Below are 21,844 nucleotides of genomic sequence, written 5' to 3'. Positions count from 1 at the left end.
TTTAATGTGTTCTCTTTTTGTGAAGATTCTTAAAAATTATATAAGGAAACTAGCACAGAGCCAGGTGTATAGCTACACAATACATTAGACCAGCGGTTCTCAACCTGTGGGTCGCAACCCCTTGTGGGGGTCAAATGACCGTTTCACAGGGGTCGCCTAAGACCATTGGAAAACACATAAATAATTACATATTGTTTTTGTGATTAATCACTATGCTTTAATTATGTTCAATTGGTAACAATGAAATTGGGGGTCATCACAACATGAAGAACTATATTAAAGGGTTGCGGCATTAGGAAGGTTGAGAACCACTGCATTAGATCCTTCTGTCTGTTTTCTCTGGCTACTCAAAATTTTAAAGCAAGGAATGCGGGGGTGTTAACTAAATCTTTTGGTTTAAGGAACAAAATTTATTTTGCAAATAAGCGTTTTCATAAAATCCACATGCTTATTAAAATTCCTTCCATTCATCCCCAACCAAGGGTAATGTTCCATATAGTTGCCCCAGACTGACAATAAAAGGATTTATACCTAAAACATAAAAACATATCAGAGCTTTCAAAGATTAAAATACACAAATCTTCACCACCCAGCTTCCTCGCCTATACAGGGAACAATCAAGTTGTGAGAGCATTTATTATGAATGGGCACATCAAACCTCGCAGGTGATAGACAGGAATCATAAATGCTTGTTCCACATGACATCTTCTATTAACGTTTACTTCGTTTAGCAAACCATTCATCACTTTTATCTGCTGCCATTGCCTATAGAAACAGAATTAGAATATATTTTCTAAGTCCATAAAACAAAACATATAGTTCACTTTGTACCTCATTGCATTGTCCATAATCAAGAAATTAACAATCGAAAAGTGTTGTTTAATTTGACAGAGGATGCTGATGAATACTGAGCAATTGCTTGTGGATTTTCACTTTGTAAAGGTCCTGCAGCCAGGAAGTATGGCTCATTGACTAGACAGCAAGGGTCCAGCACACCAGGCCGTAACGAAAGGGTCATGTACCAATATTACACTCGTTGTGACTTATTAGCTAACTAGAAGCCCGGGTCACAAATTCGTGCATGGGTGGTGTCCCTTGGCCTGGTGGGCGATTAAGGCCTATGGAGGGGAAGGCAGGGGAAGAGGAGCCAGCCAGCAGGGGAAGGGGCCGTGGGAGGTTGGCCAGCAGCGGGGAGGGGCCAAGAGAGGTTGGCAGGCCCTCCCCCCATCGGGCAGATGGGGGGGGGGGCAGGAGGTTGGCTGTGGGAGCACAATGACCACCTGGGGGAAGCTCCTGCATTGAGCGTCTGCCCCCTGGTGGTCAGTGGGTGTCAAAGCGACTGGTCACTTAGGGAGCAGAGTAGAAATAGAGGAGGGAAAAGAACTGGTTGTAAAGCCTTAAAGATCTCTGTTCAAGCCCTTGTCCTGACACTGAATGTATAATACTGGGTGACAGTATTTTTGAACCTCAGTTTCTTCATCTGAGAGAGAACTATCAACCTTGCAGATTGTGGTAAGATTAGAGAGTATATATAAAGCACTTAAGAATATGTCATGTGTCAAGAACATGTGAGATACTTAATAAATTGTAACTTTTATTTTTACATTATTAAAATAAGAATGGATTTGAAGTGAGATAAATTAAGTTATAGATATACTGAGTTTGAAATATCCATGGTGAAGAGGTTTCGATGGCTATAAATTCAGTCTGGACAAAAAAAAAGCACTAAAAATAAAAAAAGGTTTACAAACTAGGCTTCCAACAAATCAACAAGAAAAAGATAAAACATTTTTTAAATGGATTGCTTAAAAAATAAGCAAATATTCAAATAGAGAAGGGACATTCTAGGAAAATAAAATAGTGTGAACAAAGACATATTTAGAGACTAGAGAATAGACAAAATGGCTAACATGAAATAGATCAGAGATGTGTCTTTCAAGTAGTTTGTCATGAAATTCAATGGATCATATTAATTGTTCTGTATTTATACAGTCTGATTACACTAAAGCTAAACTTAAAAATACATAGGACAAACCAACTGTATAAAACTATTTTTAGAGGATCAGGGAAATTTTAATAAGAACTGGGTTTTAGGTAGCATAAAGGATACATTGTTGATTTTTTAAATGTGATGATGTCAATATGGTATACAGTGGGGCCTTGACTTACGAGTTTGATTTCTTTCCGAGATCGAGCTCGTTAAGGAGCTCATTAAGGAGCTCGTTAACTCAATTACTCTATCAACTCAATGCAAAAAATCGGCCGAGAGACAGCTGGTATCTCAAAACACTCATTAGTCGGGACACTCGTAAGTCAAGGCCCCACTGTATAAGAAAATTCCTGAATGTTTACTTCTTTTTTTTTGTTTGTTTGTTTTTTTGTTTTCTGGCATGTGTTTTATTTTTTATTTTTATTTATTTTTTATTTTTTTTATTGATTAAGATATTACATATGTGTCCTTGTCCCCACGTTACCCTCTACCCCCCACCCCCCCCACCCCCGCTCATGCCCTCACCCCCCCGTTGTCCATGTCCATTGATTAGGCCTATATGCTTGCATATAAGTCCTTTGGTTGATCTTTCCCCCTTACCCCCACCCTCCCCTACCTTCCCTCCAAGTCCCGACAGTCCAATCAATGCCTCTCCGTCTCTGGATCAGTCCTTGTTCATCAGCTTATGTTGTTCATTATATTCCACAAATGAGTGAGATCCTGTGGTATTTATCTGCTCTCAAGTTCCATCCCTGCTGTGGCAAGTGGTAAGAGTTCCTTTTTCTTCTTCCTCTTCTTAAAGAATACCTTTCAGCATTTCATATAATGCTGGTTTGGTGGTGATGAACTCCTTTAGCTTTTTCTTATCCGTGAAGCTCTTTATCTGACCTTCTATTCTGAATGATAGCTTTGCTGGATAAAGTAATCTTGGTTGCAGGTTCTTGCTATTCATCACTTTGAATATTTCTTGCCAGTCTCTTCTGGCCTGCATGGTTTCTGTTGAGAAATCAGCTGACAGTCGTATGGGTACTCCCTTGTAGGTAACTGACTGTCTTTCTCTTGCTGCTTTTAAGATTCTCTCTTTATCTTTTGCTCTTGGCATTTTAATTATGATGTGTCTTGGTGTGGTCCTCCTTGGATTCCTTTTGTTTGGGGTTCTCTGCGCTTCCTGGACTTGTAAGTCCATTTCTTTCACCAGGTAGGGGAAGTTTTCTGTCATTATTTCTTCAAAAAGGTTTTCAATATCTTGCCCTCTCTCTCCTTCTGGTACCCCTATAATTCTGATGTTGGTACGCTTGAAGTTGTCCCAGAGGTTCCTTACACTATCTTCATATTTTTGGAATCTCTTTTCTTTTTTCTTTTTCGGTTGGGTATTTTTTGTTTCTTTGTATTTCAAATCTTTGACTTGATTCTTGGGATCCTCTTGTCTGCTGCTGGATCTCTGTAAATTATTCTTTATTTCAGTCAGTGTATGCTTAATTTCTAGTTGGTCCTTTTTCATGTCCTCCATGGTCTCCCTATACTTATTGAGGGATTCATTAAATTTATCGGCGGTTTCCATAAAATTCTTGAAAAACCTTATAACCGTGGCCTTAAACTCTATATCCAATCGTTTGCTTTCCTCCATTTCTGCCATTTGTGACCTGTTTCTTTGTCTCCGCATTTTGGCAGCTTCCCTGTGTTGATAGAGTGGCCCTGTGCGCCAGGTGTCCTATAGGGCCCAGTAGCTCAGCCTCCCCAGTTACCTGGGGTGGACACTCTTGGTGCACTCTTGGTGCCTTGGTTGTTGTAGAATCACTGGGAGGAATTGACCTCCAGGCCAATTGGCTGTGAGAATCAGCTGTGTCTAAAGTGGGAGAACTTCTGTGCTGAAGACACCCTTCTGGGGCAAGACTTGCTTCAGTGGGGCTTTGGTGCTCACTGAGTCTGCTCCCTGAGTGCGTCCCTTATGGATCTGAGGAGTTGCAGTCTGGATGGACCCCCTCTGACCACTGGGTACAGTGGCTCCTGGATCTAAGGAGGTGCTAATTCAGCCTCTGCCTGAGGCCACACAGCAGGAGCCACGAAGAGGCTCAGCTGTGAAGCAATGCAAGCCGCTGCGGGGCCTTGGGCCTTCTCTTGGAAGTTCCAGGTCTGCCTGGTTCGGCTGCAGTTAGGTACATTCACATGCAAAAGCCTCTGCCGCAGCCTGGGTGGGGCGGGGTCTCAGGGAGTCAGAGGGCGGAGAAAGCAGCCATGGCCGATTCTCCGCCCGGAGTCGCGCGTCTCAGTGTTCCGGTAACGGCTGTAAGCACCTCTGAGGGAAAGCCGCCCTCAAGTTCGCTCGCTGCCGGATAGACCAGCCTCTCCCCGTATGAGTCCTGGGTCCCCAGAGACTTCCCGGAACCGGAGTTCAGAGCAGTCGGGAGTTTGTGACTCAAAAAGTCAGCCGCGTCCTCAGGTGCTACCCCCTTTCCTCGCGCGCGCGAGGCGCCGTACCTCTGCACTTCACCTCCGCAGCGCCTCTGGCTCTCAGCGTGCTTTTCTTTCCTTCTAGTTGTGGAATTTACACTCAGCCAGCCTTCCTGTTGTTCTGGATGATGTTTGCTCAGTCCTTTGCGGTAATGTTCAATTGTTGTGTGAGGCGATAATTTCCCGGTGTTTACCTATGCCGCCATCTTAGTTGCTCCTTTACTTCTTTTATATTGTCTTTAAAATGTGTAAAATACTGTGCTTGCTTCAGCAGCATATGTACCAAAACTGGACCGATACAGAGAAGATTAGCATGGTCCCTGTGCAAGAATGCCATGCAAATTCGTGAGGGATTTCATTTTTTTAATGTGTAAAATACTTAAGTATTCAGGCATGAACTGTCATGGTGTTTGAGATTTGCCTTCAATTTCTTCAGCAAAAATAAAAGGTGGGGTGGGAAAGAATGATGAAAAATTATGGTACAGAGCTGATGGGTGTCAGTCACATAGAGATTGTTGTACTCTATTGTGTATATTTGGAATTTTAAATCATGAAGTATTAAAAATAAATCTCCTATGGAGAGAAATGGATAAAAGGACATATAACTCACAAAAGAATACAAGCAAATGGCCAATAAGCATATGACAAGCTGCTCAACATCAGTAGTCATCAGGGGCATGTAAATTAAAATTACAATGATAAACCATTTTACATGTACTCATATAGCTACCACAAAAAAAACTAATGTTGGTGCGGTATGTGACATGGTTAAAAGAGTATAAAGAGGTTCAATCATTCTGGATGACCGTTTGGCAGTTTCTTATAAAGTAAAAGCAATTCCATTCCTAGGTATTTATCCAAGGGAAATGAAGCCTATGTCTACAAGAAGATTTACATGAGAATGTTCACAGCAGCCTTCCTCATAAAAGATGAAAATTTGAAACAGCTCAAATATTTGTCATTTGAAGAATGGATAAACAAATTGTTATATTCATAAAACTGAATATCACTCAGCAATTTAAAAAAAGAATAAACTCCATGCAATTACATGGGAGGAATCTCAAAAATGTTGAGTGGCCAAAACCGGTTTGGCTCAGTGGATGGAGCGTCGGCCTGCGGACTGAGGGGTCCCAGGTTCGATTCCGGTCGGGGGCGTGTGCCTGGGTTGCGGGCATATCCCCAGTGGGGGATGTGCAGGAGGCGGCTGATCGATGTTTCTCTCTCATCGATGTTTCTGACTCTCTGTCTCTCTCCCTTCCTCTCTGTGAAAAATCAATAAAATATATTAAAAAAAACAAACAAACAAAAAAAACCACCAAGTTTAAAAAAAAAAAAAATGTTGAGTGAAAAAAGCACAAAAGAATACTTTTACTGAATTACTCCATTTATATGAAGTCCAAGGACAGACAGAACCTCTGGGAGGTGAGGGTGGGAATTAACTGGAACTGGGCATAAAAGAACTTCCTGCAGTGATGGAAGTACTCTATACTTTAGTAGTGGTTGCACGAGTATATATAACTGTCAAAACTCATTAAGTTGAACAGTAAATTTCTGTACATTTAAATTCTATGTATATTTTACCTCAGTAATAACAACAAGAAATACTTGTTTGGAGCTCAGAGGAGTAGGAACTAGAAGTTAGGAAGTCAGAGAAATGATGATGGCTGAAGCTCAGAGCAGAAGTAGTAGTAGGTAACTTCTACTCAGAGGAGAGAGAGAATGTAGAATGAGAATAAAGATAGCAAAGTGGGATCATGGGTAAAATCATTTTAGGATCAGATAGAGAGAGAGGTGCCTGTGCCTGAGGAGAAGCTGTCAGAGAGATGCGAAGATGGCAGGATCTCTAACACCAAAGGAGAAGAGAGCTCAAAAGAGGAGGAAGCTGGCCAGTGATATGAAAGAGCAAGGAGAGAGGCTAGCAAATTTGCCAACAGACAGGTTGCCTGAGAATCCATTTTCCTTTACGGTAAAATTTTAAGTGGTACATTTTCTACATATTTTCTACTTTAATTAACATTAACTGAGTGTCTGTTATTACGTCAGTAATATAGCAGGCTCTATAACCCACAAAACAATTCTTTGAGGTGGGTAATCTTATTTTCTCAAATTTTTAGATAAGAAAACTTAAGTTTAGAGACTTTAAGTAAATTGCGTGAGGTCAGCCATCATCATTTCTCTGACTTCCTAATTTCTAATTGCTTGAGGTCAGCCATATAGTTATTAAGTGACAGAACCAGGAAAGATTGATTCCTTCCTTTAATCATGAATAGGGTATTTACTGAGCGCGTACTACATCCCAAGGATGTTAGATGCTGGGGTATAACAATGAACAACTGCTTGGATGCTGCTAAAGAACTGTTTGAAGAGGACAGAACAGGAGCTGAATTAGGCAGGACGGAAGTCACTGATGAGATCAAAACGCACATTTCACTGAGTGACAGGAGTCAGTGTAGTACAGACTGAAGTGTGAATGGGAGGTGAGAAGTAGAAGTAGCGTACAGGCAGATTAAAAGAAAACCAGGAAAAAAAAAAAAAGAAAGAAAAAAAGGAAAACCAGGAGAGGTTATATAGGGTAAATGAAGTATTTTCCAGAGATGGAAGGTACTGGAGCTTGGGAACAATTCACTAAAAAGGAAGAGACAATCTATAGAAGGAGAAGAGATGACCAAAAGAGCTAAGAAGGTGAGAGGGGATGGTGTCCAGGCATTTCCATTCCCTGAGCAGGATAATCCCGTATACAGCAGCAGTGGTTCCCGAAGGCAGCCTGAGGTAGTGGGAAGGCACAAAAGCTGCACCCAGATAAGAGTCACATGGTGGCAATGAAGACAGTTCCTGGATCAAAAGTCATCCCAAAGCAAAAGAATATGGTTCTGATAGTAAGAATGGTCCCTGTGGCTTTGGCCTTTCCCCACACACTTAATGCCACCTCCCTTGGGCTATTATCCTATAAATTAGAAATGACACTCACGTCATCCAACAATTGGTTTCCTGTTGGATCCATCTTAGAAAGTTCTCGAAATGCTTCATCCCCCACAAAGCAAATTTCATGTCCATCCTATACCAAAAAAGAAAAAAGAAATTTGTCAAACAGACACCTCGGAAGAAAGCCCTGGTGCAGCCCGTCCCCTTCCTGAGTAATACTTACAGGATCAGCCAGAATGACCACTTGCACTGTTGCTTTCCCGGGGGTATCCAGACTGACCAGGGGAGTCAGAATCTTCTGCTTCTCCCTTTTCATCAAGTCTTCTAAGTCAGGCAGCTTGAGGAAAACACAAAGAAAAAGTGGGCTAGGGATACTGCACCACTGTTAGGCCATGGTCCTTGTTGACCCTAGAGCAGTGGTTCTCAACCTTCCTAATGCCACAACCCTTTAATATAGTTCCTCATGTTGTGTGACCCCCAACCATAAAATTATTTTCGTTGCTACTTAATAACTGTAATTTTGCTACTGTTATGAATCATAATGTAAATATCTGATATGCAGGATGTATTTTCATTGTTACAAATTGAACATAATGAAAGCATAGTGATTCATCACAAAAACAGTATGTAATTATATATGTGTTTTCCGATGGTCTTAGGCGACCCCTGTGAAAGGATTGTTCGACTCCCAAAGGGGTCGCGGCCCACAGGTTGAGCACCGCTGCCCTAGAGGAATATCAGATCAACCAGAAAGAACCCGGGAGCCACTGATTTTTGTTATCTCAACTGCTTGAGGCAACTGTTGAAGCCACGATCAGAATGAACCTAAAGAATGGGAGGCCCAAGATTCTCAGCAGTTGAACTAATTATCACAGAACTTAAATAAAAGATCTGGTACCAAACATTACCTCTTTTTGGGGACAAGAAAAGGCAATTCTTCCAAAAGCTGCTGCATGATCAACTGCACCCTTGATGCCCTGTAGCTCCAGCTTACACTGAAAAGAAGAAAGTAGGTTTGGTTTATTTTTCAGAACAGGTTGTGTGGCAAAAAAAAAATTCACAGTACTAAAGGAATAAAGTAAAAATGAAGTCTCACTCCTACTCTCACTCCAGAGGCAACCAGTCAGCAGTTTCCTGTGTATATTTCTAGACACACAGCATCTTTTTTTTTTACACAAATGGTAGCATAATTTACACATTAATTCTGTTCCTTGTTTTTCTCCCATTAATGTTAACATATCAGCACATAAGGAATCACCTCAGTCTTTTTTGATAGCTGCATAGTAATTCAGCCTATGGATGAACCATAAATTATTGAACTATTCTGCTAATCCATAGGACAATTATATTATTTCTTATATTTTGCTATTATAAACAATGCTGCAACAGATAACCTTGTACACAGTTCTTTGTGAACATGTCCGATGAGTACGTAAAATAAATTCCCAGTAATATGAAAAAGCAAGGAGAGAATCTAGCAAATTTTCAACTGAGAGGTTGCCTGAGAGTCTATTTTCTTTTATTGTAAATAAAGGAATAGACCTACTGGGTCGAAGTGCAAGGACTAAATCATGCTCAAATGCTGGGTTACTTTTTAAAAGAAAAAGATAAGAATACCTATCATTACAGCATTAAATCTTGTCTATATCTCTTCAGATTCAGCAATTCCACTTCGAAAAAATATATCCCCAAATATCTAGGTGGTGATGTTATCAGCAATTTTTTTCTTTTCTTTTTCTATTTCTATATAAATATTAAATCATTATGAAGAAATTAAGGGAATAACCTTCACGTTAACCTCATTTATAAGCCAAACTCAAAGTAACAGATTATTTCTCTCCAAGATCACTCACCTGGTTATCAGCATAGCCAAGCAAAGCCCTTTGCTTCTCTTCATTTTTTTCATAAATTTTCATTCCCAGTAGATTAGACCAGTAGTTCAAGGACTTCTGAAGATCAGACACTGCTAGAGTTACTTTTAATACAGGATCTGTAGGGTAATAAAACAGTAGGAATGGATAGGTCAGTGTAATGGAGTAGAACAGAAAGACCAAAGGGGGCTCAAGAATATATAAGAATTTAGTTTATTATAAAAAAGGGATTTTAAATCAGCCTGAAAGGGCACATTATTCAAAGACTGGCTTCTCACTTAGTGGGAAAAAGTTACACCTTTAAACTAAATGAAAGAATGCATTCCTGATGGGTTAAAGAATTAAGTTTAACGAATGAAACCATAAAAATACTATAATAAATAATATCAGGTGATTATTTATACAATTTTGGAAGAAAGACTTTTCTTTAAAACCTGACACAAGATACAAAAACCATGAAGGAAAAATTGCTAGGTTAATTACATGAAATGGAAAATTCCTAGACAACAAAAGCAAAAAAAGAAAAAGTATAATCAAAATGAAAGAGTAAACAAGTAGGAAACATTTTTTTTTCTAAAATATAAGACAAAAAGTCCTTATTAGTTAAGTAATCTTTAAACATTAATAGGAAAAAGATGAATATCCTAGAAAAATAGGAATAAGGCACAGAACTAGCATGGTCAATGAACATATGAAAAAATATACAACCTCACAAATAAAGAAATGAGAATTCAAATAAAACACTGTTATCTAATTGGCAAATAATTTTAAAAGTTCGCAGCACAGACTGTGATAGTGCAGGCGGGAAATCACAATCATATAATACTGGGGGAGTGTAAACTAGTTCATTTCTGGGGAACAATTTGACAGAATATATCCAAAGCCTAAAAAATATACAGGGCTTTTAAGAGAACAACCCCATTTCAGCAATTAAAGAAGTAATTGTGGCCGAGCTAGTGTGGTTCAGACATTGAGTGCTGACCTATGACCCAGGTCATGGTTTGATTCCCGGTCAGGACACATGCCTGAGTTTCAGGCTCGTTCCCCAGTGGCGGGGGGGGTGGGGGGGGGCATGCAGGAGGCAGCTGATCAATGATTCTCTTTCATAATTGAGGTTTCTGTCTCTCTCCCTGTCCCTTCTTCTCTAAAATCAATAAAAATTAAAAACATAAAGAACTGTGTATGTATGAAGGGCTTTCATCACACAGGCATCCATCATAGTGTTCCTCATAACAAGGAAACGCTAGGGACAACATAAATATCCAACAATAGAGAACTGTTTATCTTCCCATGATGCAATACAATGGAATCCTTATAATGAAATATGAATAAAGATATACATATTTAATGATATATTTTTTAACTTTTTTGTTGTTGTTGACACTAGCACAGATATCTCCATTCCCCACCTCCATGCAGCCCCCACACCCCTTCCCCTCTAGCCATCACCACACTGTTTTCCGGGTCTATGGGTTATGCATATATTTATTTATTTTTAGTTTCTTTTTCATTTATTTATTTTTAAATAACAGACTGGCAAGCTATACTCTAAAATGTTAAAATCTATTTTGTTTTGCAAAAAGAGCAAAAGTTATATTAAAACACCATTACTGGAAACTTTTATATTATAAAGTGACTTTCTCCAGAGCTGTTCCAAGTCTACATCTGCCTATGATAAATTCAATACATTGTCCTTCCGTTTCACTGCCTTGCCCTGGTTTGCTAGAATTGAAATGCCATGACCCAAGGCAAGGTGTTTCTCACAGGTCTCTCTGCCTGGCAGACTGTTTTAGTTTTCCCATCCATTGAGAAATCAACAGATTCCAGCTGACTCCGAAGGGATGCAGGGGCAGGAATGGGAACTTAGTGGGTGAAACTACAGATAAGTAAGTGATTCAAAGGAAGGGTGGACACAGCTAGACTGACATTTACTATTTTACCCATCAGAAATTAATGCCCTGAAGGCTCTATCATTCTCAAGGACAAACACATCTTAGGATTGTGGGGCTTGCCATTATCTTACATATTGAAACATCAAGATTAGGAGGGAAATGTACAGAGAAATAAGTGACACAAGTTGAGTTTTAAAGTTAGTATGTAAAGCAACAATCACCTATCAACAAAAATCATCATAAAAATCCCATAAATCACTAGTGAAGTACAGAAATATCATCTCAGTATGTCCCACCTCCCACAATGGAACCCATCACTTTCTTCTGCTGAGCTCCAGATGAAAAGCAAGTAGCATTCAACAAACAATCAGACTCAGTGTGAGGAGGTTCTGGGACTTGAGGCAGACCAATGGAGGAAAGAGGAATGTCCCCCATCTCAGGTCCACTTAGGGCATGTATTCCCTGAGTGAAATGACAGGCAGAATTGCCCTTGCTATTCACCAGTATTTTTTAAAGAGCAGGTGGCAGACTTTGTAGGAATGAAATACACATATGAGGATGATGTCTGGGTCATAAATGAATAAATGAAGCACTTCATACAGTTTCTTTCCTGCTGCTCCCTGTGGAGGTCAGTGTGGGGGCGGCTCCTCACTTCCACTCCTCCCTCACTCACTGAGTACCAGCACTATAGTTTGCAAAACTGACCTTAGCTAGAGAATATGACTAACTGGTCTAAGGATAATCCTGTTTCTCCTACCAGTGATTGGTTCACAAGTGGGCATGTGAATGAAATCTGATAAGGAAGCCAGCCAGAGTGGCTAAGTGGTTGGGTCGACCTATGAACCAGGAGGTCACGGTTTGATTCCTGGTCATTCATGCCCAGGTTTCGGGCTCAATCCCTGGTGTGGGGTATGCAGGCGATAGCCGATCAATGATTCTCATCATAGATGTTTCTATCTCTCTCTCCCTCTCCCTTCCTCGCTGAAATCAATAAAAATATATTTTTAAAAATCTGACAAGGAAGTTTGCTGAAAGATTCTAGAAAAGTTTGGTCTGCTCTTAAAAGAGAACAGTAGAAGTCAGTCTCTTCCTCTCCTACCAGGAGAGAACGTAGGAGCCTGTAGCTGTAACTGCTACTGGCAGCCACCCTACCACAAGGAGGGGAGCTGGCTCTGAGGCCAAGAGAATGAAGAGAGAGAAAATTTGGGTTCTCATTGCCTGTTTTTAATTTTATTGATTTTTTTTTTTTTTTTACAGAGAGGAAGGGAGAGGGATAGAGAGTTAGAAACATCGATGAGAGAGAAAAACCGATTAGCTGCCTCCTGCACAATCGTTACTGGGGATGTGCCTACAACCAAGGTATATGCCCCTGACCAGAATCGAACCTGGTACCCTTCAGTCTGCAGGCTGACTCTCTACCCACTGAGCCAAACCGGTTAGGGCTCATTACCATTTCTGAGCTGCTGAATCAATGAATGCTGAAATCTTCCCTACCTATAGAATGCTGGCTTTGTGAGCTAAAATAAATTTCTTATTGTTAAAGCTAGTTTGAGCCTATCCGGTTTGGCTCAGTGGATAGAGCGTCAGCCTGCGGACTGAAGGGTCCCAGGTTCGATTCCGGTCAAAGGCATGTACCTTGGTTGCGGGCACATACCCAGTACGGGGTGCGCAAGAGGCAGCTGAGCGATGTTTCTAACTCTCTATTCCTCTCCCTTCCTCTCTGAAAAAAAAGTCAATAAAACATATTTAAAAAAAAAAAAAAGCTAGTTTGAATTGGGTTTTGTTTTTTGCAGCTGAAAGTATCTTAAATAGCTACATTACCAGTAGAACCAGTCCAGATCCCCTATAAAGATCTCATGTAAGAATATAACTTTTCAGAGAACAAATAACAACACTGGCTTGAGAAAGACATGTCATGTTAATATAGAAAGGCTTCACAGGAGAAAGAAATCCAGCTCCCTCCTCCTTCCATCAAAGATGCCTTTAGACAGAGGCCTTTATAAATTACCTGACTGAGGTGGACTTTGATTCTGCAGATAGAACTTATATCCTCCTGGGGCCTCAGTTTCAAAAACACCTTCTGCAAGTTCAGTGAGTGGCCACTTCAGCTCCCTGGCATTGCTCACAGCCTGGCTAGAAGCGACTGTGATACCCTATGACAAACAACATCATCATCCAAGTGTCGAATCACAAGAGATCTTTTTTTTTAAAAAAAATATATTTTATTGATTTTTTTACAGAAAGGAAGGGAGAGAGATAGAGAGTTAGAAACATCGATGAGAGAGAAACATCAACAAGCTGCCTCCTGCACATCTCCCACTGGGGATGTGCCTGCAACCCAGGTACATGCCCTTGACCGGAATCGAACCTGGGACCTTTCAGTCCGCAGGCCGACGCTCTATCCACTGAGCCAAACCGGTTTCGGCAAGAGACCTTTTATAATGAGACAAAACCCATCACCTTCTTATTGTGGATAAAAAAGAGGGTATGTACAAGTCCAGTGACTGAAAGTAACCTCACTGGGTTATCTGATCATAAATTTCTAACTGGGCAAGTCATGGTGGGTAGTCACACCCCAGGCCTACAACATCATTTTTAAAAATATGTATTTTTATTAATTTCAGAGAGGAAGGAAGAGGGAGAGATAGAAACATCAATGATGAAAGAGAATCACTGATTGGCTGCCTCCTGCACACCCCACACTGGGGAGGGAGCCAACAACCAGGGCATACGCCTTGACTAGGAATTGACCATGATCTCCTGGTTCATAGGTGGACACTCAACCACTGAGCCACACCAGCCGGGCCAGCTTACTTCTTCAACCTCAACTCTACCCACTCCCTTCTTCACGCACTAAGCTGCAGTCAGACTGTGCTACTCATAGTTCTGAGTGACACCGTCTCTCTCCCCTCTGGTGAGCACATGCTGAGAACACTCATCTCACCCTCCCATCCCAACTCCACTCACCTGGCTCAGAGGTCACCTCTGCAAAGCTTTTCCTAAACTCTCACTCTCCAGGAATAGGCTGGGAATTACTCCTATGTGTTCCCACATCCCCCAGTTCATATCCCAATTTAGCACTTATCACACTGTATTCTTGTCTCTTTACTTGTTTCCCCCACCAGGCAGGAAGCTCCTTGGGCCAGGGACTATGCTTTACCCTCTATTGCATCCTTAGGACCTAACAAGGTATAAGGCACAATAAATATCTGTTAATGAATAAGTTAGAGAGACATGAAGAGTGAAAAATAGAAAAACAAATGTATTAATATGCTGAATCTGAACAGTCCTTTTATTAATAAAGCACTTTCATAGACATTGGATTTTCATAAAAACTTCCTTCTAGATAGCATTGTTATTTTAATGAGTTAACAGCATTAATGAGATCAAATGACCAAAATAACATCTAGCATGAGGTTGATTTGCTCAGTAGATTCTGAATGAAAATTAGTTACTCCTATTTTGCTATGTTTTGGTCCCAGTGGCATTCTATTTAGCACATAGTAACTGCTCAATAAATGGTGGATTACTATAATAAGTGAATGAATGTATTCTCTTTATCCTCAAAACCTTTTCAGATTTTTCCCTGACTGGGATTGGCTGTAATAGCCCAGACCAGTATTAATAGTCCACTACAGAGAAAATATTTCTCTGAATGGTGATCAGGACCTGACCAGACCAATGACTCTGGCCCTTTACCTCTTGAGGTTCACTCATTCCTCTAGAGGTGTTTTTTCTCCTTCAAAGCTGTCTCTAAGTCTTGAGTTTGATTCCAAAATGCAGGGAGAACACATTTCATCCTGAAGCCAGGGTTATCCAAGTGGTTTTGTTTTAAATAGAAATCATAAAACTAATCACTAAACTACACCCACAGGCCATTAATTCAGCAGTCATCATAACCTAAGCTGCGTAAGTGATCTCAACCACTGGCATGGCTCAATGGTTAGAGCGTCAGCCTGCACACCAAAGGGTCTTGGGTTTGATTCCCAGTCAAGAGCATGTACCTGGGTTGTGGGTTCGCTCCCCACCCTGGGTTGGTGCATGCAGGAGGCAACCAATGGATGTTTCTCTCTCTGTGTCCCTCCCTCCCTCCCTTTCACTCTCTCTGAAAAAGCAATGGAAAAAATATTCTCAGGTGAGGATTAACAACAAAAAAGGTATAGCCAAAAGTCTAGAACAAAATGATATTTACCTTAAAGTCATTGCCAAGCTTGTAGTCTTTGATGCCATAATTGTAAGTCAGTTCTGCAACAAAATGATCATCCTCAGGTCCAAATCCCACCATTGTTTTACTCCATTTCCCATCATAAGGCCTAGAAAAATAGAAGCAAATGAACCCAGTGACCTTAGACAAAACCTGCCTCAGGCCTCCCTCAAAGAACTATTGGGACAGAGGGGGGCACGTCCCTTCTGGTCCTCTAAGTACCCATGAGGATGAGATGACCTCAGCTGGTGCGAAGAGCAACTGAGAACAGTGCTCATGGGCCCCATCACCAAAGGTTCTGAAGACCATCCGTTTAGCACTTACTTGAGGAAGAGGTTCATTTACCTTCTCTTTAAAGGAGGGGACAGAATCTTATAAAGGCTGACCTTAATTTATTTTTTTGGATTTCCATCAATAAGCCACCAAAACTTGGAATTTTCACTTGCCCTGGCTACTAAGCTTAAGAGATGCTTGATAAGACATTGTTCCACCCACAGCACATAAATATTTATTTGTGTTCTTGAAGTTACCCAATTTACTGCCTCAATTTCTCCTCTGCCTTATACTCACTTTGAGAAACTGCTTTCTGTTCTCCATGGGTATTCAGAGCCTAGAGGAAATTTTAAGAAAAAAGGTGTCATACCCATTACAGGTAGCTTTACAGCCTTCTTCAAATTCCTCATGCCGCAGAACCTGGTAAGGGAATTAGAAAAAACTGTCAGTTTTACTAGTATTACATACAGCACATTAAGCACAAAACTAAAATAATCAAAACACAGACATTTTCATTTGTAAGCTTTACTTGTAAAACAATTAGAAGATGATAAGCTTTATATCTTTCTCAGGCTAGAAGTAGTAGAGGTGAGGAAGAACCAGAGCCAGGTAACCAAACAAAGCTGTGAAATCTATTTAGATTGGCAAGCAGTGCTATATAGCTGTGTTTTTGGTTTTTGTTTTTTTTTTTAAATATTTTATTGATTTTTTACAGAGAGGAAGGGAGAGAGATAGAGAGTTAGAAACATCGATGAGAGAGAAACATCGATCAGCTGCCTCCTGCACATCTCCCACTGGGGATGTGCCCGCAACCCAGGTACATGCCCTTGACTGGAATCGAACCCGGGACCCCTCAGTCCGCAAGCCGACGCTCTATCCACTGAGCCAAACCGGTTTCGGCCTGTGTGTTTTTTCAGTGGCCTTCGACATTAGGAAAGTCTGGTTTGGAATTCTGACCATCACTTAGCAGTTGTGTAACCATAAGACTGTTGCTTAAGACTGGGGTCTTCAAATATTTTGTGAAAGTGGGTAATTTATTAAAGCACAGAACCTAGTACACAGTAGGTGTTAGTGTCTATTTTCCTTTTTGATTCTCACTGCTATTGCTCCAGTTCAAGTTCCCACCACGTCACTTACAGACTACTTATTGATCTCCTTCCTTAATACCACTGTGGACAAAAAAAAAGGGGGGAGGGGGGACTCTAGAAAAAATCTGACAAATCCAGTCAAGGTGATCTGATCACAAATTTCTACCTGGGCAGGCTATGGTGGGTAGTCCTGTCCCAGGCACATAACATTTTTAGTAAAATGTTTATCTTTGCCTTAAGCAAGCCCTGTCCATTTTTCTGTGCATCTAGATTAACACACTTTCGAAATGCCTCTTTATTCTTTCATACCCTTCAGAAACATGACCACCCTGGAGAGCACATGCCTCGTTCGACATGCTTGCACCTTGCTTTCTCCCATCTTCAATTAATTCCAAATGTATAAGAGAAACTGCAAAACTGTCACTCTCTGCCCTAACCTGTTTGGCTCAGTGGATAGAGCGTCGGCCTGCAGACTCAAGGGTCCCAGGTTCGATTCCAGTCAAGGGCATGTACCTTGGTTGTGGGCACATCCCCAATAGGGGGTGTGCAGGATGTTTCTGATCGATGTTTCTCTCTCATTGATGTTGCTAACTCTCTATCCCTCTCCCTTCCTCTCTGTAAAAAATCAATAAAATATATTTAAAAAAAAATAAAATAAAAATAAAAAAAACAAAAAAACTGGCACTTTCTGGAGCATTTGAGATCCTCCTTCCCAGCACTGTGTCAGTTTGGCTCAAATAAACTCTTTTTTTTAAAAAAAAAATGTTTTTATTGATTTTAAAGAGAGGAAGAGTGAGGGAGAGAAAATAATGATGAGGAACTAATTGACAGGCTCCCTCCTGCACGCCCACCTTTGGGGACCGAACCTGTAACCTGGCATGTGCCCTGACCAGGAAACTTCTGGTGATCTCCTGGCTCATAGGTTGACACTCAACCACTGAGCCATGCTGGCTGGGCTCAAATAAACTTTTTTTAAAAATAAATCTTTATTGTTCAGATTATTACAGTTGTTCCTCTTTTTCCCCCCCATAGCTCCCCTTCACCGGGTTCCCACTCCACCCCATGCCGTTACCCCGCCTCCCCATTGTCCTTGTCCATAGGTGTAAGATTTTTGTCCAATCTCTTCCTGTACCCCCTACTCCCCTTTCCCCCTGAGAATTGTCAGTCCACTCCCTTTTTTTTTCTTTAAAATATATGTTATTGATTTTTTTACAGAGAGGTGGGAGAGGGATAGAGAATTAGAAACATCGATCAGCTGCCTCCTGCACACTCCCTACTGGGGATGTGCCCGCAACCAAGGTACATGCCCTTGACCGGAATCGAACCTGGGACCCTTGAGTCCACAGGCTGACGCTCTATCCATTGAGCCAAACTGGTTAGGGCTCCACTCCCTTTCTATGCCCCTGATTCTATTATATTCACCAGTTTATTCTATTCTTCAGATTTTTTATTCACTTGATTTTTAGATTCATTTGTTGATAGATATGTATTTGTTGTCACTTTGATGTTTATAATTTTTATCTTTACCTTTTTCTTCCCCTTCTTAGAGAATACCCTTTAGCATTTCATATAATACTGGTTTGGTGGTGATGAACTCCTTTAGCTTTTTCTTGTCTGTGAAGCTCTTTATCTGACCTTCAATTCTGAATGATAGCTTTGCTGGGTAGAGTAATCTTGGTTGCAGGTTCTTGCTATTCATCACTTTGTATATTTCTTGCCCCTCCCTTCTGGCCTGCACAGTTTCTGTAGAGAAATCAGCTGACAGTCATATGGGTATTCCCTTGTAGGTAACTGTTTTTCTCTTGCTGCTTTTAAGATTCTCTCTTTGTCTTTTGCCCTTGGCATTTTAATTATGATGTGTCTTGGTGTAGTCCTCTTTAGATTCACCTTGTTTGGGGTTCTCTGCGCTTCCTGGATTTGTAAGTCTATTACTTTCACCAGAGGGGAAGTTTTCTGCCGTTATTTCTTCAAATAGGTTTTTAATATCTTGCTCTCTCTCTTCTTCTGGCACCCCCATAACTTGGATGTTGGTACACTTAAAGTTGTCCCAGAGGCTCCTTACACTATCTTCTTATTTTGGGATTCTTTTTTCTTTTCCAGTTGGGTTTATTTTTTGTTTTTGTTTTTGTTTTGTTTTTGCTTCTTCGTATTTCAAATCTTTGACTTGAGTCTTGGGATCCTCTCGTCTGCTGTTAGATCTCTGTATATTATTCTTTATTTCAGTCAGTGTATGCTTAATTTCTGATTGGTCCTTTTTCATATCCTTGAGGGTCTCACTAAATTTCTCAGAGGTTTCTAGAAGATTCTTTAGTAACCTTATAACTGTGGTTTTGAACTCTATATCCAGTATTTTGCTTTCCTCCATTTCTTTCATTTGTAACTTGTTTCTTTGTCTCTGCATTTTGGCTGCTTCCCTATGTTTGTTTCTATGTACTGGGTAGCTGCTAAGTCTCCTTGAGTTGATAGAGTGGCCTTGTGTGGTAGGTGTCCTATAGGGCCCAGTGGCTCAGCCTCCCCAGTCACCTGAGGTGGACACTCTTAGTGCACCCCTTTATGGGATGTTTGCACAGTCTTGTTGTAGTTAACTCTTGATTGCCGTTGGTATCACTGGGAGGAACTGACCTCCAGGCCAACTGGCTTTGGTGACCAGCTGTGTCTACACTGGAAGATCTGTTGCACAGGAGACACCATTATGGGGCAGAACTTGCTTCAGTAGGGCTTTGGTGCTCACTGAGTCTGCCCCTTGAGTGTGTCTCTTATGGATGTGAAGAGTTGTAATCCGTTATCATCTCCAAGGAGGTGCAAGGTCAGCCACTGTCTGGGGCCACCCAGTAGGAGCTACAGAGACATCTGCAGATTCCTCCTCTTTATATGGAGTTTGGAAGTGCCCAGCTGTGATGCAAGGCTGCTGCTGCTACCAGGTATTGGGCCTTCCTTTGGAATCTCTGGGGCTCTCTGACCCAGCTGCAGTTTGTTTTAGGCGAAAGGACGGGCAATTCATATGCAAAAGCCAATGCGAACAGCTTGGGTGGGGTTTAAAATGGGTGGGGCAAGGTCTCTGGGAATCACCAGTTCAGAGCAAACAGCAATGGCTTGCTTCCCTGAACCGGAGAAGTCTCTGGTTCTCTGACCCGCGCACCCGTGCAGGAACAATGATTACTTCGAGCACCTCTAAGAGTAAGCCGCCCTCACATTCCTGTCCCAATGCCAGACAGTCCAGTTTTTTCCCGTATGTGTCTGGGTTTCCTAGATTCTCGCCTGTAACTGGAATTCAGGGCAAGCGGGAGCTTGAATCTCCCTCCGGGTTTAAAGAACAGCACATCCAGGTGTCAGCATTTTCCGCGCCTCCACACCTCTTACCAGTCTCAACGCGCTTTCTTCACCTTTCTAGTTGTAGAATTTCCACTCAGCCAGCTTTCCCGCGGTTCTGGGTGGTAGTTGTTCTGCCATTTAGTTGTAATTTTGGTGTGGTTGTGAGAGGCAGCAAGTATAAGTGATTACCTATACTGCCATCTTCTCCCTCTCTCAAATAAACTCTTATAATAAAAATTCTCTACAAATTTGGACATTTCTTACATCGACAGCGCCATAAATTAGGTCTCTAGACCTGGCCGGCATTGCTCACTGGTTAGAGTGTCACCCTGCACACCAAAGGGTCGAGGGTTCGATTCTGCATCAAGGGCACATACTTGGGTTACAGGTTCGATCCCCACCTCAGTCGGGGCACATGCGGGATGCAACCAATCGATGTGTCTCTCTCACATCAGTGTTTCTCTCTCTTTCTCCCCCTCCCTTCCACTCTCTCTAAAAAAGCAATAGAAAAAATGTCCTCAGGCATAAATGTCCTGGGGCATAAAGTCTAAATACTTAGCACAGAATTCAAGATACAATCGGAAGGAGTACCAACCTATTTGTACTGATATCCTATCTCCTCAACTTCAAATAAGTAATTGTGTCTAAAGGCATGTAAAACTAGCCCTAGCTGGTTTGGCTCAATGGATAGAGCATCAGCCTGCTGACTGAAGGGTCCCGGGTTCGCTTTCAGCCAACGACACATGCCTGGGTTGCGGCTCGGTCCCCAGCGGGGGGTGTGCTGGAGGCAGCCAATCAATGATTCTCTCTCATCATTGATGTTTCTCTCTCCCTCTCCCTTCCTCTCTAAAGTCAATAAAATAAATAAATAAATAAATAAATAAATAAATAAAGGCATGTAAAACTAGTGGTGCTTCCCGAACATTCCTTGTATCTGTACTGGCTCTTTAGTAGGGTACTACCCCGTGGGGTCTGTGGTAATCCTATCTTTAGACTTCAACTCAAATGCAAAGTCCCTGTGAATTATCTCTTGACCACTCCAGGATGGAGTTCAGTCTCCTTCTCGCTGACACTTACACAATAAAGGCCAGTTTTTAGTTTCCTACCACATCGAACTTCTACTTCCCTTACTGTTAGTTATGCACACATTCCCATCCTCACCCCAGCCCAGGCCAGCTTTAACTGAGGACAGATATACAGAGTCATTTTCATCTGCTCCCAAACCTCAACACAGTCCTGAGAAACTGGACAATATACTAGAACCTGCACCCCGCGTCCTCTGCACGCTCTACATTAAACTGCACCTTGTACCTCTCGGGTCCTTGCTTATCAGGAGCTCCCCAGCAGCTTCCACCTGCGTGTCACCCAGTGACTCGCAGGAGCATAACCGCCCAGGGCCGCAGAGAGGTGCGGGGTGTTGGAGAGGAGACGGGGTTTGACTTCACACTTACATCGGGGCTGTTGAAAGGAGAGTGGGCGCATCCACCCAGACCCCAAGAGTCCAAAGGAGAACACCCCAGCCTGAGGCTGGAGACCCGACGGGGCTAAGGGGAAGGCCGGGGCTAAGGTCGGACACCGAGTCCCTCCTCTCGGACAGGTGAGGCTCAGCCGCCCGCGGCCCCCCGCGCCCCTCACCACCCCCGCGCACCAGCCCCTCTCGCCCGCGTCTGCACCTTCATGCCCAGGACATCACGAAAGAAACGCGCCGTCTGGAAGCGGTTTCCCACTTTGAAGACGAAGTGCAGAGCTCGGCGCGTCTCCATGACCAGCAGCGCTACACAACCATCCCGCACACTGTGCCGCTCCGCCCGCAGAGCCGCTCCGCCCCCAGACGACGCGGA

General features: G+C 42.0%; 1 protein-coding gene and 1 non-coding gene across 3 annotated transcripts; one reads left to right on the top strand and one right to left on the bottom strand.

Moving 5' to 3' along the window:
* Positions 1-389: 389 nt before the first annotated feature.
* On the bottom strand, positions 390-21,838 carry GLOD4 (glyoxalase domain containing 4). 2 transcript variants are annotated; one of them, XM_036340922.1, is made up of 9 exons: positions 21,677-21,838; positions 15,974-16,023; positions 15,319-15,439; positions 13,135-13,279; positions 9,217-9,353; positions 8,272-8,358; positions 7,587-7,700; positions 7,410-7,496; positions 390-765 (listed from the first exon to the last, which is right to left on the bottom strand). In XM_036340922.1, the coding sequence occupies exons 1-9, from the start codon at positions 21,764-21,766 to the stop codon at positions 712-714; spliced, it is 885 nt and encodes a 294-aa protein (XP_036196815.1). In that variant the 5' UTR covers positions 21,767-21,838; the 3' UTR covers positions 390-711. The 2 variants fall into 2 exon arrangements, with proteins under 2 accessions (XP_036196815.1, XP_036196814.1); XM_036340921.1 differs by having other exon boundaries at positions 15,901-16,023; positions 21,677-21,820.
* Positions 4,700-4,806, top strand: LOC118672507. Its single transcript, XR_004973076.1, has one exon. It is a non-coding gene; the product is annotated as a U6 spliceosomal RNA (small nuclear RNA).
* Positions 21,839-21,844: the final 6 nt, after the last annotated feature.

Source organism: Myotis myotis, unplaced genomic scaffold (genome assembly GCF_014108235.1).
Source record: "Myotis myotis isolate mMyoMyo1 unplaced genomic scaffold, mMyoMyo1.p scaffold_m19_p_17, whole genome shotgun sequence".
Taxonomy (NCBI): domain Eukaryota; kingdom Metazoa; phylum Chordata; class Mammalia; order Chiroptera; family Vespertilionidae; genus Myotis; species Myotis myotis.
This window is presented reverse-complemented; position numbering and strand designations above follow the sequence as displayed.

Coding starts and splice junctions, on each gene's coding strand:
- GLOD4 (XM_036340922.1), bottom strand. CDS start 21,766: ATGGAGACGCGCCGAGCTCTGCACTTCGTCTTCAAAGTGGGAAACCGC. Junction 16,024..21,676: donor GTGATGTCCTGGGCATGAAG/GTGCAGACGCGG, acceptor TTCCCTTACCAG/GTTCTGCGGCATGAGGAATT. Junction 7,701..8,271: donor TTTCTTGTCCCCAAAAAGAG/GTAATGTTTGGT, acceptor GTTTTCCTCAAG/CTGCCTGACTTAGAAGACTT.